General features: G+C 43.9%; 1 protein-coding gene across 2 annotated transcripts; it reads right to left on the bottom strand.

Annotated features, from left to right (window-relative positions):
* Positions 1 to 3,294: 3,294 nt before the first annotated feature.
* LOC107281487 (uncharacterized) lies at positions 3,295 to 6,677 on the bottom strand. Of its 2 annotated transcripts, XM_015789434.3 has the most exons (3): positions 6,266 to 6,677; positions 3,430 to 6,150; positions 3,295 to 3,335 (listed from the first exon to the last, which is right to left on the bottom strand). In XM_015789434.3, exon 2 carries the CDS (start codon positions 6,123 to 6,125, stop codon positions 3,432 to 3,434), a length of 2,694 nt encoding a protein of 897 aa, XP_015644920.1. In that variant the 5' UTR covers positions 6,126 to 6,150; positions 6,266 to 6,677; the 3' UTR covers positions 3,295 to 3,335; positions 3,430 to 3,431. The 2 variants fall into 2 exon arrangements, with proteins under 2 accessions (XP_015644920.1, XP_015644921.1); XM_015789435.3 differs by lacking the exon at positions 3,295 to 3,335 and having other exon boundaries at positions 3,337 to 6,150.
* Between the last annotated feature and the right edge of the window lie 11,478 nt (positions 6,678 to 18,155).

An 18,155-nucleotide genomic window follows, 5' to 3' on the forward strand; every position in this document is an offset into this window, starting at 1 on the left:
GCTAATAGCCATAAACATGTACCTACCTGCTGTAGTACCTATATAGAGCAGAGGGGGTGGTGTTTGCTTGGTACATGTTCCATACTTCCATTCTCTATTTTGCCCCTAGCCCCACGTCAGGCACGATGAATGAGCAATGAATGGGAAAAAAAACGTCGGGCTGGCTGTGTTGTTACGTCAAACATCGATATGTTTTTTTTAGTGTGTTCGAAAAAGCAGTTACTCCCTCAGTCCCAAAATAAGTGTGATTTTAGCACTGTTCATATCCAACGTTTGATCGTTTGTCTTATTAAAAAAAAATGATAAAACATAAATAGTATTTTATGTGTGACTAATTTTTTTAATATTTTTCATAATTTTTTCAAATAAGACGGATGGTCAAAACGCTCAGTACGTATATCTATGGCTGCACTTATTTTGGGACGGAGGTAGGAGAAAATTAGATTGAAGTGATATATCGGTACCGTCTTATGGTGTGTTTAGATTGCAAAAAAATTTGGCAAAAACATCACATCAAATGTTTGGACATATACATGAAGCATTAAATATAGACGAAAATAACCTATTGCACAGTTTGTATGTAAAATTACGAGACGAATCTTTTGAGCCTAATTACGCCATGTTTTAACAATGTGATGCTACAGTAAACATTTGCTAATGATGAATTAATTAGGCTTAATAAATTCATCTCACAGTTTACGGGCAAAATCTGTAATTTGTTTTTGTTGTTAGTCTATATTTAATATTTCAAATATGTGTCAGTATACTTCAAAATTTTTACACCAACCAACTAAACACGGCCTTATACAATCTTCTTTCCCCACGATACGCGTCCGTGTGAAATGGAATGGCACAAACATGATTCGATTTTATCTCTCTTTCTGGATTGTAGTTTTCAACCTAGTATTTTCTAGTTTAAAATTGAATTTACTCTATAGTTCTAAGCTTGATTTTGTTATTATTAAATTTAATTTTCATCATATTCTAACTCGAACTCTTAATCATCTGTTTTATAGCAGTATTGCATCTATATATAGTAACACCATAAACACATGCTTGCACGCATGAAGGAATATAGCGCCGTGTTTAGATTCATGGGTGAAAATTTTTGCCGTGTCACATTGGACGGACACACATTTAAAGTATTTAACATAGTCTTAATAATAAAACAAATTACAAAATCCACATGTAAACCGCAAGATGAATTTATTAAGCCTAATTAATCCATCATTAGCATTTGTTTACTATAGCACCGTATTATCAAATCATGGGGCAATTAGGCTTAAAAGATTTATCTAGCAAATTAGTCGCAATCTGTACAATTAGTTATTTTTTAAACCTATATTTAATACTTTATATAGGTGTTCAAACGTTCGATGTGACAGGTTAAAAAATTTTAGGGTGGGAATAAAACAAGGCCCGGGTGTAAGTTTGCTACTCCTACACAGGCCATGGTTGAGCGGTCAAAAAAAAGAGAAAAAGGCTGCTGCGTGTCATGTCACATGTGCATCTGATGCAACACCTGCCACCCGGTCAGTGGAGCAATAAAAACGTCAAAACTCACGCAAGGCCTTGTTTAGTTTCAAAAAATTTTGTCTCAAAAACACCACATCAAATATTTGTCCATATATATAGAGCATTATATATAAATAAAATTAGGGTCAAAAAATTTCGTCACATGATTTTCAGGCGTGTTATGCAATTAGTTTTTTTATTCATGTCCAAAACCCACATCCGATATCCAGTAAAACATCTGATTGACACCCGAAAAAGTTTCTTTTCACGAACTAAATAAGGCCCAAACCATGCCGAAACGGGATGTCAAACATAGATTGAAGTGATATATCGGTACGGTCCTGTACAATCTTCTTTCCGCACGATAAGCGTCCGCATGAAATATAATGGCACAAAGGCCGTGTTTAGTTCCCTTTAAAATTTCCAAAAATTCCATCACATTAATTGTTTGTACATATGCATAGAGCATTAAATGTGGACGGAAAAAGCTAATTGCACAGTTTGCATGTAAATTGCGAGACGAACCTTTTGAGCCTAATTACGTTATGATTTAATAATATGATGCTACAGTAAACGTTTGCTAATGACGGATTAATTAGGCTTAATTAGTCTACGTTTAACATTTCAAATGTGTGTCCATATATATAAAAAAAATTTGGCCAAAAGAACTAAACACAGCCAAAGATGATTCGATTATATCTCTCGCGAGATGAATAATTACACAATTACGATGAAAATCACGAGATGAATCTTTTGAGCCCAATTTGATAACGTTTATTTTAACTGTAATGTGAACAGACCCTTTATAAAAAAAACGATGGCTATGTTTCTCAACTCCATCTTTCCAGCAACCAAAAAAGGTACTCCACAACAAGCAACAAGCAAGGGTATTTTTGGTACTTTAAAGGATCAGCCCACGTCCTGGACTGCTCCAAACCAGGTGAGAGAGAAGACATGACCACCGTCAATATTGTCTTGTCAATGTTATTGTGCCTAAGGGCATACTCAATGTGTAAAACTCACTTCATCCAGTGCACGCATCTTGGCACCCACGGACGGTGCCAATTGCTGGTGCAGATGCTCTAAAGTTCCAAAGTGACTTTCCCTATATATATATATATATATATATATATATATATATATATATATATATATATATATATATATATATATGGATAACATAGGTTGCCGGAGTCGATCTGTGTGACTGATGGATGACCTGAGTGATTTTGAAACGAGCCTGTGTGACCCGGGATGTCGAGATGGCATCATAGAGTAGGCGAGAGTGACAAGGTCGGTGAGCTTCAAGGGGACAAGATGAGTGCGGTAGTGGCGGTAGTTGGGCGCAGGGCAACCAGGAGTGGCGGGATACCGTGCAGGCCAATGGCGACCGAACAGAGTAGGACGACGAGCCGGCGAGTTCCGGCACCAATCTCATCGAGAAAACAGAGGACTTTTGGAGGGAAGAACACATAGAGGTGGCTGGTACCTTGAATTGAGAACGAGCGGTCGTGTTGATGGCGAATTTCACAATTGATGCCGGTGGCAAGTAGCTAGGGTTCTTCGAGTTGGTGTCTGGGGACACTGATTCCAGCGACGCAGGTCGGTGCGGCTTCTTCTAGGAGGCAAATGAGGCAAGTGATGCTTCTCTTTCCTTTTTGCTTTGGTCACCGAGGAGGCCGGGATAGCTAGGGACGTGGTGGAGTTGATAGGGTCGGGTGGTTTCTTGTGGCTGAGCTCGAGCACAGATGCAGAGGGTGGCGGTAGAGTTCTGACTTCTGCAGTGGCGGAGCCAGGATTTGAAAGTTGGGTATTCCCGTCTAACAAAAAAATTCATAGTAAAAAAAATCAATGGTTCACAGTATGTCAATACCGATAATCTAAGAAATAAAATTACAAATTATTACATGGTACCTCTAATTTTCTATTTCGGTTCCTTCGTGGCTTGGAAGAGTAGCTTTAATTCTGCGTTCCTTCATGGCTTGAAAGCGGTTTATAATATCACACTCCTTGACTTTCAAAAACATCTCACGCTCAATAAATGTGACCAAGCAATCATTCAAGTATTGATCCCCCATCCTGTTTCTCAATTTATTCTTCACATAATTCATGGCAGAAAATATTCTTTCAACACTAGCTGTTGCTACTGGAAGTACCAGAACCAATTTGAGAAGCTTGTAAACAATCTCATGTCTATTGTGCAATTTTGTTTCAACAATCATAATGGAAAGATTAGCAAGATTTTTTACTTTTCTAAACCTTTCATCTATACGCATCTCAGTGAGGAAGAGTTTCAATGCTGATGGAAGATGGTTCATCTCTGTGCTTGAGAAATCATTAGGATAAAACCGTGCAAGCTTAATCAACTTATCTTTGTCCCAACTAGCAAAGTTATCTATAGGACTAAATGCAGCCATACAAAGGAGCAAATCTGTGTTTACCTCATCAAACCGTTCATTAAGCTCTTGTAGTTGTCTATCAATGACACTTAGAAACATGTCAACATGGAAGCGATGCATATTCTTGATTTTAATAAAGAACCTCCTATCTCTTCCAACCGGCCGATAGAAAGAGTCCATATCAGGGATCTTGATCTTATGCTTCACACAAAAAGATTGCACTTCTTGAAGAAAATCATCCCATCCAGGATCCTCGCGTAATTGCTGCAATTGAAACTTTGTCAATAAAATCAGTCCTACTGCATTAACAATGTCTTGATCCCTCTTCTGCAAAGCATGATTCAAGTCAGATGTGAACCCAAGTACTGTTTGCATCAAGTGTGCCATAAAAACAAACTCAAATGATTGGAATATTGTCAACACTGTTTGTGCATTTGCACATTCTGCACCAAAAGAGCGATCCTTGCCAACCATTATAAGAACTTTTTGAATTGAAGGATACAAAGATAGGACATGCATAACAGTTTTATAGTGAGATCCCCAACGAGTATCTGTTGGCCTGCCCAAACCCATTTCTTGATTCAAACCCTTTCCAGTTTCAATGTCACCCAAATCTAGTTCTTCTACAATTCTTTGAGCTTGTGCAACTCTAAGCATTTCTGTCTTCTTACAAGAATTCCCAAGAAGATTTAACAAAAATCTAAGTTGCTCAAAGAACCACACACAATCTGGGTTTTCCTTAGCAACAGCCACAAGTGTTAATTGGAGTTGATGTGCAAAGCAATGGACATAATAGGCAGAAGGGCACTCATCCATAATCAATTTCTTTAGTCCATTAGCATGACCCTTCATGTTACTAGCACCGTCATAGCCTTGCCCACGGACCTTAGACAAGCTCAAGGAATGCTCCATAAGCAATGATTCAATTGCAGCTTTAAGTGTCAAGGAAGTAGTATTTTCAACATGAACAACACCAAGGAACCTCTCAACTACCCTTCCTTTTTTATCAACATATCTCAAACAAAGAGCCAACTGTTCTTTTTGGTACACATCACTAGATTCATCGGCAAGTATTGCAAAATATTCATCACCAAGGTCTTCCATGATAAGCTTAGTAGTTTCTTTGGCACAACAATTAGCTATCTGTTTTTGTATTTCGGGAGCAGTCAACTTACAATTCTTTGGAGCATTATTCAAAACCACCTTACCAACTTCTTCAAAGTTTTCTGCTAGCATACTCAACATCTCAAGGAAATTTCCTTTATTAAGTGACTTTTCACTTTCATAATGTCCACGGGCAGCCAAACCTTGCCTTAAAAGAAACTTCAAGCACTTCATTGAATAGGTTAAACGAGCCATATATCTAGCCTTGTCTTGTTCATTGGTGGCAGCAAAGCTCTCAACAATATTTGTTTTAGGTGCAAGGAAGTGATTGTATTTATCTTGTGCCACATTGTGAAAGCTAGTCATACCACCAACATGTTTTGCAATCCTTTTTCTCATGTGCCAATTCCTAAATCCCCTATTTACAAATGCATCTCCACCAGAATTATTAATTTTATGCTTGAATAAGTAACAAATAAAACAGAATGCAGCATCTTGTTCCACACTATATTCAAGCCATTTAAATTCGTCATACCAACTAGGAAGGAAGCGCCGAGGCTTACCTCCAATTTTCCTTATAGGAAAACTGTGGCTGCGTGGTTGGCATGGCCCTAATGCAATATATCCCCTTATCACAGAATTCCGTTTATTGACATCATAATTTTTGATTGCAATTCGCCTTCCAGGATCATGACAAAGTAAATCAATGTCATAAATAGCTTCATCACTTGAGTCATACTCTGTCTCTTCATCATCACCATCTCTGATGGGAGACCAATCTCTGATAGGAGACCAAGTGGAAGGTTGCTCCTGCTGTGTCACTGCTGTTGCTATGTCTGGATCATTGCTAGCTACCTCTGTTTCAGGTTCTGTCACATCTCTTGCTGCATCACTGGCTGCTACCTCAGGCACAACCTCAACTGCAGTAATCTGAATCTGAACTGGACTCTCATTTGCATCTGTAATCGGCTGAACAGAAGGAACAGCAACTTCACTGTCAATTCTAACTGGCTGTGTTGTTGATCCAGAACCAGAACCTAACCCTACCTTCCTAGACTTTGAATGTCTATCCCACAAAGTCTTCAAATCAATCGATTTCTTCTTCATTTTGAGAGTTCTTCAATCTACAGAACTACAAAAGTACAGGAAAAAGAAACTACTCAGAGACTAAGGTAAAAAAACATCAGACATGGACACATAGTGAGTGGATTTAGGACTGATTGAATCTTGAACTCTTGATTTGTCACCTGAAATTGTGCCTGCCGCAGTGCCGCTGGGCGCTGTCCCGCTGAGCTGCAGCTGTTGGCCGGCCGCCGCCGCGCCCCTGCCCCTCGGCCTCGTGGCCTCGCTCCCGCCGTCACCGGTCGCCCGTCGGTTGCCGTCTCGCGGCCTCGCCGCGCCGCCGCCGAATGCCTCGCCACGGCGTCGCGCCGCTGCCGAATGCCTCGCCGCGCCACCGCTGGTCTAGCTCCCTGCTCCCGTCGCCGGTCGCCGGACGCCTTGCCGCTTCCGCCGGTCGCCGCGCCACCGCGCCGCCGCCGAACGCCGCCACCTAGGGTTTGGAATCAAATGGGGAATTGGGGAGCGGGCGAGCAGCGCATTTGCGCGTGAGGGTGAGGCGTGAGCCGAGCGAGGGACTCTGGAGGAGTGGGGACAACTAATATGTGTATATGTGTTATGTGTATATATTGAAGTATAGTTGTTTTTTGATAAAAAAAGTTGGGTATTCCTGGGAATACATAGGCATCACTGTAGCTCCGCCCCTGGACTTCTGAGCGGATGGGTTCGAGCTTAGTTTGGTGCTAGGTTTGCTGGAAGATGGGGAGCAAACGCGTGACACACATGGGTAACGTTGAGACACGAGTGGTGGCGGTTGGGCATCGACAGTGGCTGGGCAAAGGGGTGCTCTGCATTGGGACAAAGTAGAGCGATGAGATTAAAGGCTGGGTTGTTGGGGCTTCTTCGGCGGCCAACCCAAGCCTACTGCCTCCTACAGTCCTGCTTGCGTGCCCTGCCGTCCTTCAAGCAGTAGCCGGTTGGTTGCTGATGCACGATGCCTTCGTAGTAAAGCAGGACACGTACTTGCAAGCAGTGGCGTAGCTAGGGGATAGTCCCTATGGGCTCGGGACTACCCCGGTTTTGGCCCAGAACCCCATCCCTCCACCCAAAATTCAGGCCTAGGCCCAACAGAGACAGGCCCAAGTAGAGCAGGCGCTAGGGTTGAGGAGTGGAGCCGCTCAGCCGCAACTCCCTTCGCCTCGTGCGCCGCTGACGCTCGTATCAAGTCTGCGAAGGCGCAAGGCGGGTGTCGTTCCTCACCTCTCCTCGGCGACTCGCAGCGAGCCAGCGATGGTGGGTCACCGGCTCTAGCTATCCGCCTCTCCTCGGCTCCTCGCTGGTCACCACTGTCGTTGTCCGCAGTCCCAGCTCGAGACCCGCGCAGATCTCCGCTCCCGCTCCCCGTCGCAGCGGCACCACTAGCCGCGGAGCCGCTGGCGCCGGGAGCTCGGGAGGCCAGCCAAGATGGCGAGACATGAGAAGCCAAGACGCCCCCGGCTTGCTAGCTCTGGTTCCATGTCGTGCCGCAGTGCCAGCTTCCTCAGGAGGTCGCTGCGTCGCTCAGGAGGTCGCTGTGATGGTTGCCCGTCGCCGTTGGTCACCGACTGTAATCTTATTTCCTTTCCTGTAGCTGTAGGTACCTCTACATCTCTACAACTCTACTCCTCTAGCTCATAGCTTCATTAATTATTCTCAGTTTTCTCATTGTCTACTAGACTACTATCATAATATCATTGTCAATTTGTGAGTACTAAATCTGTGAATATGCAATTTGTGCTTAATGATTAGTGAATATGCCATTGTAGTTTGAATGATTGATAAAACATGAAGAGGGGGGTGATATTGTCTTGCTCTTCCTTAACCATCACTGGTGGAGAAACCCTTTGTAGTCCCGGTTCGTAACCCCCCTTTAGTCCCGGTTTCCAAACCGGGAGTACCAATCCGGGACTAAAGATCGCTATCTTTAGTCCCGGGTGAAATAACCGGGAGTAAAGATAGATCTTTAGTCCCGGTTGGTAACACCAACCGGGACTAAAGATAGAGCTGACATTTTTTTTTTTGCATGCCCCTGTTGCTGCATGGTTTATATATATATATATATATATAAACCATGCATATATATGTTTCAATACATATATATGCATACATATATATATGTATTTATACATATATATGTTATGCAAATGCATATGTATATAGATATATATATGAACAAAATATATTTACATTATAGAAAATGTGTACACATGCATATAGAAACATATGTAGTCATGTATTAATTACAATCCATTATATGTCCTAGCTAGCTACGATTTCGACGTAGTAGTACTCGCTGCTAGCTCAGAAGCTAAGGACCGGTGAATTGTGTTTCCGTCGTAGTAGAATTCACCCTTGGGATCAAGGATTTCTTCGTTGATGAATCCCATGAGTTGTTCTTGAACCGCCGCGATAAATTCCTTGTGTGTGGTCAGGTTATCCCTCATGCGAATAAACTATATGAATGTATGAAATTGATTAGTAATTAAACAAGAAATCGCTACGTAATGAAATTTTGAATTTATTTGTACGTACATCGAGCTCTCTTGTGGTGATGATTTGGTCTGCAAGGCAGTGGCAATACTCGCACACGTAATAGCCGCACAAGTTAGTTCCCTGCTTTTGCTTTACGCACTACAAATAAATGACAAACAACGAGAGATCTAATTAATATACACTTGTATGTATTTGAATCGGAGAAATATAAATGTAGAGCATGTGTACTCACAGGAAATTTGAACTTCCGCCTAAGTCTTTCTCTCCATTTGCCGCGGACCAAATGACGGAACCGATACCAAGCCCTACATGGAGTTTAAAGCTATGATTCGTAGTAGCAATTAACATAACAAGATTTTCTTAATTAACAAAGGAACTTATGACGGTACCTGTCTATAAGTTTGAAAACCTTGTCAAACGTAGACTCTTTTTTATCCATTGAGTCATATACGTTGACGGTGCAGGCCTCCAGGTCGATGAGTAAAAGCACCCAGTGGAATCTGCAATGTGCGTGGGATGCATTACATATGAAACACTTAGCAAGTTCGTACGGGAATGAAATTTGGTATGTAGGAAGACAGTAAAATTAAACTAACTCTGTGTTGTATGGCAACAGTATGAACGTCTTGTAATGCTGCGCCTTCAGGAGATGGACGAGATTGTCCTCTGTTTCTTGTGGATATTGGTCGAGCATTGCGACGTTTACTTTCCGAGGGTCGATGAATCCAGTATCGAAAACCCTCCGCCGTCGGGCCCTTTGAATCTCCATTCTACAACGATAAAAGGGAGTATATTATTTTCTATGGTCTACTTATATACAAGGACCTAATTAATTAAAGGAGACGTATAGTAAGAAATCTAACTGAACGATATACTTACAAAATCCAGCAACTCATAATAGAGACGTCGAGGGCGTCCAGCTGGTATAGTTCGTAGATTCCCCTGAAATTGATCCAGAGAATGTCATCTCCTTGCAAGAAGTCCGTGTCCCTGATCCTCGCTCCGATCATCTCTCTACCGGTGGCGCTCATCTCCATGTACAGCTGATGGAACTTGTACATTTGTGTGGGTAGGGACTGCAGCAGCTCAGGCTTGACAAGCGGTTTACCGAGTTCGTACATGTATTTCACTTCTGCCTTTTCGATTGGTGCGACTCCTAGCAATTGATCCATAGTTAGACCGGTGTCAGTAATAAATTGTTCTATCGTCATTTCTTTACCGGTCACCAACGGCTCGATCTCCTGGTTTGGTTGCTCTCCAAGCTGAGGGACTGGTTTGGACTTTCCAGAAGATGCTTTCTTCGGCGTTCGCTCATAGTCCGATAGCTTGATGGCCTCCTTGACAGATGCAGACATACCCCTGAAGAAGTTCCTGACACTGGGGTCTATAGGAATCTTCTTTTCTGGACTTCGAGGCTTGAATTGTCTCTTGACTTCTGATGCAACGTAAGCGTCAAGCTCCTCTTGCGTGCAATCGTACCCCGGGTCCTTGTTCTTGGCGGCGTCAACTTTCGCCTTCTTTGTTGCCCTTATGTGGGCAAGCGGTGGAGCTGGGGGGGCCCTTGACTTTGAAGGTGCCGGAAGAGGAGCTTGCGGGGGAGTAGGTGTAGGAGCACGAGGAGGAGTCGGTGCAGGATCCTGAGGAGTCGATGCTGGAGCCTGAGGTGGAGACGGTGCTGGCGGAGCATGAGGAGGAGACGGTGCAGGATCCTGAGGAGGAGATGGCGGAGCCGGAGGAGATGGTGCACGAGACGCCGCTTGTCGCCCAGGGAGGATGATGTACCGCCTGCGCCATAGAATAATGGCATGGCATGTGTCTCGTAGATGCGTCTCACCGTCTCCTCCAGGGTAATCCAGCTCGAGGTCCTCGTACGCGCCTTTGACCAACTCAACTTCGACCTTGGAGTATCCTGCTGGAATCGGCCTGCAGTGGTAAGTACCTGAAGGGTCCGTTGGGATGGCCATGCCCGACGCCACCTTCATGTTGTGAGAGATTATTTATTAGTAATCAACATATATAAGCAGCAACTAGCGGAATGGCTAAATCTTACCTTTATTGATAAGTTCTTCAAAGGAATATGCAGCTCACATGGTGTCCGCTGAGTGATGTCATCAACGGGACAGGTCGATTCGTCCTGTGTTTGCATGGCGTCCATGCTCTGTGATCCTACCTGCCCCGTTGAGGCGCAGCTGCTACGGTTTCCTGACGGGCTCACCATTGCAGGAGGAATGGTCGGCTGGGGATCATGGGACCGATGTGCGGCCATGCGTTCATCAACCTTCCTTGCCACCTCCTCTTGCATGTTGAGTTCGTAGCTCGATACCCGGAACTCTAGGTCTGCAATCTTCGCCTCGGTATCTCTCTTGCTCCTCATCCGACTCCTGTACGTGTGGATGTCCTCCTTGAAACCAATCTTCCAAGGAATCACCCCTTTCCCTCGAGATCGTCCTGGATGCTCTGGAGTCTGCAGGGCGAGTGTCAGCTCGTCCCTATCTCTGTCTGGTCGGAACGTGCCCTGAGAGGAGGCTTCCACTGCATCTGTTAGTCGTCGCGCAGCCTCTTGTATCTGATAGCCGAAGACCAGTGAGCCATCAGCTGGGTTGAGCGTTCCACCGTGAGCATAGTACCAGAACTTCGATCGTTCCGGCCAATTGGCTGTTGCCGGTTCGATACCCCTCTCAATCAAGCTAGCCTCCATCTGCTCCCACTTCGGCATCGCGACACTATAGCCTCCTGACCCCAAGTGGTGATGGTACTTCTTCTTGGCGGCATTTTCTTTGTTTCTTTCCATCATCGCCTTCCCTTGTTCACCTGTCTTATATGCAACGAACTCGTCCCAGTGATCCCTTAGCTTTGGGAATGTGTCGAAGTTCGGTGTCTGCCCCTTCAGTATATACTTCTGGTACAGATCTCCCTTGAAGCTCTGAAACTGTTCTGCCATTTTCTTTAGAGTCCACCTTTTCACTTTGTCCTCTGTACCCGCAGGAAGGGTGAATGTCTCGAGCATTGTGGTCCACAGCATCTCTTTCTCCGAATCTGGGACAAAGCTCTCATGATCTCCGCGTGCCCTTGTTCTTCGCCAGTACACCGTACTGACAGGCACGTTATCCCGCACAACCCAACCGCTGTGACGTACATAGTTCTTGGCGGCTTCGGCCGGGGCACTAGGACGTCCATCTTCTTCCACTTCCGTTATGATGTGCCGACCCTCAAGCTTCTTCGCTGCACCTCGTTGCCCGCGTGCCCTCTTCTGTCCAACGGAGGGTTGACTACCACTAGCCTCCTCCTCCTGGTTCCCCTCCACATCCCTTTCCACGTGCCCCTGCTGGTTCCCCTCCGCATCCCTCTCCACGTTCCCTTCCTCGTTCAAGTACTGGTTTGGATCCTCGTTCCCCTCTTCTTCATTCCAGTATTGGCTGCTTCCCTCCGCGATTGTATCGTACAATATCTGTTCCTCATCGCGGTCAGCCATCTGTTGATACAAGAAACATCTGCTAAGTCACGAGACATTTATGTTTTAACAATCTAAGTCATGTATGCTAAGTGTAAATGTCGTACATTAGAACCCTACACAACCTTACGTGCTAAGTCTAATTACAAATCGTGATATAAGCTAAGTCTAGGTGACGTATATTATACAACCCTAGCTAGTAAATAATTATATACTAAGTCTAATTACAAATAAAATAATCTTATATTAAAACTCAAATAATATTACATGCTAATACTAAAATAGTCATGTATATGCTAAGTGTTTCGTGCGTATATGCTAAGTCTAATTAAGACTACAATAGTCAATTGCTACTTGTCGCACCAATTCCGTAGTCAATAATTACATACCAAGTCTAATTACAAATAAAGTAATATTATATTAAAACTCAAATAATATTACATGCTAAGACTAAAATAGTAATGTATGCTAAGTGTTTCGTGCGTATATGCTAAGTCTAATTAAGACTACAATAGTCAATTCCTAGGAGTCGCACCAATTCCGTAGTCAATAATGTCATACTAAGTCTAATTTGCAATAAAATAATCTTATATTAAAACTCAAATAATATTAGAACACTACACAATCTTATATGATAAGTCTAATTACAGGTCTAATAATCTTAATTAATTGCATTACAAATATAACAATCATTTATATTATTACGTCACTTGCCTGCTCCAATTCCTTCTAGGGCTAGCTCTTCCACTCAGGCTTGACGGACGACTCCGACAACACGTCTTTTCTGCAAGATAAAAAAATGTATTAGGATAAATGCGAAGTAACATATATATATATATATATATATGTATATATATATATACATATATATACATGTATATATATATACATGTATATATATACATGTATATATATATATTGCATTTCACGTTAACGTTCGTCCTCGTTCGTTCGCTCGTTCACGTTCCCTAGCTCGTTCACGTTCGTTCGATCGTTCTCGTTCTCGTTCACGTTGTCGCGGCAACGTACGTTGACGTGTTCGTTCTCGCTCTCGTTCGTTCGATCGTTCTCGTTCTCGTTCGTTAACGGCGGTGTGGCGGCATCGGGGCGGCGGTTGGCGCGGCGGCGTGGCGACGGCGGCGGCGGCGTGGCGTTGTGGGGCCGTGGCGGCGGCGGCGTGGCGTGGCGGCGGTGGCGTGGCATGGCGGCGGCGGCGTGGCGTGGCGGCGGCGGCATTGCGCGCGCGGCGGCGAAGGCGGCGGCGGCGTGGCGACGGCGGCGGCGGCGTGGCGTTGGCATGCGGCGGCGGCGTTGCGCGGCGTCGAAGGCGGCGGCGTCGAAGGCGACGGGGAGAGATCGAGATCGGAGAGATCGAGATGCATGAAGGGAGATGCGGTGGCTCTCACCCCAGAGATGCGGCGGCAACGGAGGAAGCGGAGGCGGCGGCGAGGACGACGAGCTCGAGACGACGGCGAGATACGGCGGCGTCGGCGCGGGGATTTGCCCTAGGCAGTGGCGGCGAAGGAGAGAGGCCGAGAGAGATCGATCGGCCGAAAACGTTTAAGTGTTGGTGAAGAAGACGAGGGCGCACAGGGAATATATATACCCCTGGATCTTTACTCCCGGTTGTTCTCAACAACCGGGACAAAAGATATCTTTAGTCCCGGTTGTTGAGAACAACCGGGAGTAAAGAAAAAATCTTTACTCCCGGTTGTTGAGAACAACCGGGACTAAAGATATCTTGATATCTTTAGTCCCGGTTGTTGAGAACAACCGGGAGTAAAGAAAAGATCTTTAGTCCCGGTTGTTCTCAACAACCGGGAGTAAATATCTTTTCCCGCTATTTCGAAATTCTTTTTAAACCCGGTTAGGGTTAAGAACCGGGACTAAAGATTATAGCACTGCATATGATTTTCGCTTACATATGTGTTTATAAAATAGAAGTTAATGCATTAACATTATTTAAAGTACAAAGATTGATGACAATTACTTCGAAAAATTATTTTTGTCTGTAATAAATTAAGTGGATAAATCGTAATAAGCAAATATATGACTTATAATTAATAAAAATTCCAATATATATATATTCTTAGCATATATATGAATGATATTATTATATTGGTAAAAACTCTAATTAAGATATTAATGTACATACTGCATGATTTAAAATTAATAAAAATTGTAATCATCATATGTACTTAGCGTAGGAATTATATTAAATTAAATGCTAAAAACTCTAATTAACATATGTAAATGCCACATGTATGATTTAAACCTTTTAAAAATTCGAATAGTCATATATAAGTAGCATATGAAAGATAGTAAATTAAATTGTGAAAAACTCTAATATATGAATGATAGTTTTAAAAATATATTAAATTTAATACTTTTAAAAATTCTCCAGTCAATTATAATTAGCATATGAATGATAGTAAATTAAATGTTAAAAACTCTAATTAACATATGAAATTACCACTTGCGTGATTTAAAACTTTTAAAAATCCTCTAGTCAATTATAATTAGCATATGAATGCTAGTAAATTAAATGTTAAAAACTCTAATTAACATACATATGAAATTGCCACCTGTGTGATTTAAAACTTTTAAAAATTGTAAGTATCACATATAACTAACATATACATGATTTAAACTTGTTGAAACCTCTAATAATCGTGCGTAATTAACATATGCCATACATCAATTGATTTATATGGATAATCAATACATCCAAAATAGTTTACATCGTGTACACAATAATTACGGCATTACATCGGCGGTGACGGTTGACCGCACGTACTTTCTCCTCACTATTGTTCCCTCCTTGTGATCGCTGCGTGAGTAAGGGGTGTCTTCATTTGATAGGAGGATGCTAGGGTCAATCGTCACCGTGAAAGGGGGTTGCCCATCCAACTGATCGTAATCCTCGTCAGTCTTGTCCTCAACTCCGACGATTTTTCTTTTGCCTGGGAGAACCACTTGACGCTTAGGCTGATCAGGCCCTCTGCCCTTCTTTCCTTTGCTAGACATGTCCTTCACGAAAAAGACTTGCGTTACATCATTGGCAAGGACAAAAGGTTCGTCCGAGTATCCAACCTTGTTAAGGTCAACAGTTGTCATCCCACTGTCATCAATCATTACGCCTCCACCAGTCAACCTAACCCATTGGCACCGGAACAGAGGAACCTTGAGAGGACCATAGTCAAGTTCCCATATGTCCTCGATGGCACCGTAATACGTGGCAGTTGTTCCATCGTGTCCCATGGCATCGACACGAACAGCGCTGTTTTGGTTCGTGCTCTTCATGTCTTGGGCTCTCGTGTAGAATGTGTACCCATTGATCTCATATCCCTGGAATGTCGCGATCGACCCAGACGGTCCCCTCGCCAGGAAGGCAAGTTGTTGGTTGATCGACTCGTTACCCATGAGATGTTGTCGTAGCCACGCGGGGAAAGTATCAATGTGATGCCGTGTAATCCATGCATCGGACTTACCGATGTTCCTGGCGCGAACTAGAGCCAAGTGCTCCTCGATGTAAGGAGCTACCAATGAAGAGTGTTGCAGAACAGTGAAATGGGCTTTACGGAATAAATTGTTGTCTACCGTCATTATTGCTTTCCTTCCGAGAGTTCCCTTTCCCCGTAGTCTCCCTTCATGGCGTGATTCAGGTACCCCGATTGGGCGAAGGTCTTCGATAAATTCTACGCAAAATTCGATGACCTCCTCTGTTCCATAACCCTTGGCGATGCTTGCCTCTGGACGAGCACGGTTACGAACATACTTCTTCAGAACGCCCATGTACCTCTCGAAAGGAAACATGTTGTGTAGGTACATAGGCCCGAGAATACGGATCTCTTTCACAAGGTGACAAAGCAGATGCGTCATTATATTGAAAAATGAAGGTGGAAATATCAACTCAAAACTGACGAGACATTGCACCACTTCATTCTGAAGGGCTTCTAATCTATCCGGATCGATGACCTTCTGCGAAATTGCGTTCATGAATGCACATAGCTTTGTTATTGTTGCCCGGACATTGTCTGGAAGGATACCCCTTATTACAACTGGTAGCAGTTGTGTCATCAACACGTGACAGTCATGAGACTTTAGGTTTGTGAACTTCTTCTCCTTCGTGCTTATTATTCGCTTGATATTCGTGGAGTATCCAGACGGTACCTTTATGCTCTCCAAGCATTCAAACATACTTTCCTTCTCTGCCTTGCTAAGAGTGTAGCTGGCTGGACTCAAGTAATGGCTTCCTTTCTCCTTTGGTTCCGGGTGAAGGTCACCGCGTTGTTCCATATGCTTCAGATCATTACGTGCTTCCAGTGTATCTTTCGACTTTCCGTATACACCTAGGAAGCCAAGAAGGTTTACGCAAAGGTTCTTAGTGAGGTGCATCACGTCGATTGCGTGGCGTACGTCCAAGAATTCCCAATATGGTAACTCCCAAAATATAGAGTTCTTTTTCCACATCGCCGCATGACCATCTTCGCTCTCTATATGCTGGCTTCCAGGCCCCTTTCCGAACACTACTTTAAGATCTTTAACCATAGCAAACACTGTTTTCCCGCTGCGATGTTTAGGCTTCGTACAGTGGTCGGCCTTATGTTCGAAGTGCTTGCCTTTCTTCCGTACCGGGTGGTTTGCTGCAAGGAATCGACGATGACCCATGTATACAACCTTCCTACAGTGCTTAAGATACGTACTTTCTGTTTCATCCATACAGTGAGTGCAAGCCTTGTACCCCTTGTTGGACTGTCCGGATAGGTTGCTAAGTGCAGGCCAATCGTTGATGGTTACGAACAGCAGCGCTCGTAGGTTAAACTCCTCCTGTTTGTCCTCGTCCCACACGGGGACACCTTCCTTCTTCCACAACTGTTTAAGATCTTCGACCAGTGGTCTTAGGTACACGTCGATGTCGTTACCAGGTTGCTTGGGGCCTTGAATAATAATCGGCATCATTATGTACTTCCTCTTCATGCATAGCCAGGGGGGGAGGTTGTAGATACACATCGTAACGGGCCAAGTGCTATGGCCGCTGCTCATCTCTCCAAAAGGATTCATGCCATCCGTACTCAAACCAAACCGTATGTTTCGTGCGTCCTTTCCAAATTCTTTAAATTTTCTGTCGATGTTTCGCCACTGCGAACCATCGGCGGGGTGTCTCAGCATCCCGTCCTGTTGAAGCTCTTCAGCGTGCCATCGCAACATTCTAGCATTCCCCTTGTTCCTGAACAAACGCCTTAGCCGTGGTATTATAGGGAAATACCACATCACCTTAGCAGGAATTCTCTTCTTTGTTAGCTGCCCGTCAACTTCTCCTGGATCGTCCCGTCTAATCTTGTATCGTAGTGCTTTGCAAACAGGGCATGCTTCTAGGTTCTCATACTCCTCACCGCGATATAGGATACAATCGTTCGGACATGCGTGAATCTTATGAACTTCCAGTCCTAACGGGCAGACTATCTTCTTAGCCTCGTACGTTGTCTCGGGCAATTTGTTTCCCCCCGGAAGAATGTTCTTGACGAGTTTCAATAAATCGCCAAATGCCTTGTCACTAACCCCATTTTTTGCCTTCCATTGCAACAACTCTAGAGTGGTATCCAACTTTTTGTGCCCCTGCTCGCAACCTGGGTACAACGAAGTTCTGTGGTCCTCCAACATCTTGTCCAATTTATGGGCCTCCTTTTCACTTTCGCAGTCTTCCCTGGCGTCCTGCAACATCTGACCAAGATCATCCGCAACGTCGTTACCATCAGCAGCTATTTCCTCCTCGCTCGTTTGATTTCCTTCAAATCCAACATACTGAGCAAAGTCCGGAATATTGTCGTCTTCCACTTCATCTTCTTCCATTTCAACACCTTGCTCTCCGTGGGATGTCCAACAATTATAGCTTGGCATGAACCCCGACTCAAACAAGTGGAAATGAATAGTCCTGGATGCAGAATACTCCTTCTGATTCTTACACTTATTGCATGGACAACAAATAAAACCCCTTTGCCTGTTAGCTTCGGCCACTCTCAAAAAATAGTGCACGCCGTCAATAAACTCTTTGGACCGCCGGTCAGCGTACATCCATTGCCGATCCATCTACA

The sequence above is a fragment of the Oryza sativa genome, chromosome 7 (genome assembly GCF_034140825.1).
Source record: "Oryza sativa Japonica Group chromosome 7, ASM3414082v1".
Taxonomy (NCBI): Eukaryota; Viridiplantae; Streptophyta; class Magnoliopsida; order Poales; family Poaceae; genus Oryza; species Oryza sativa.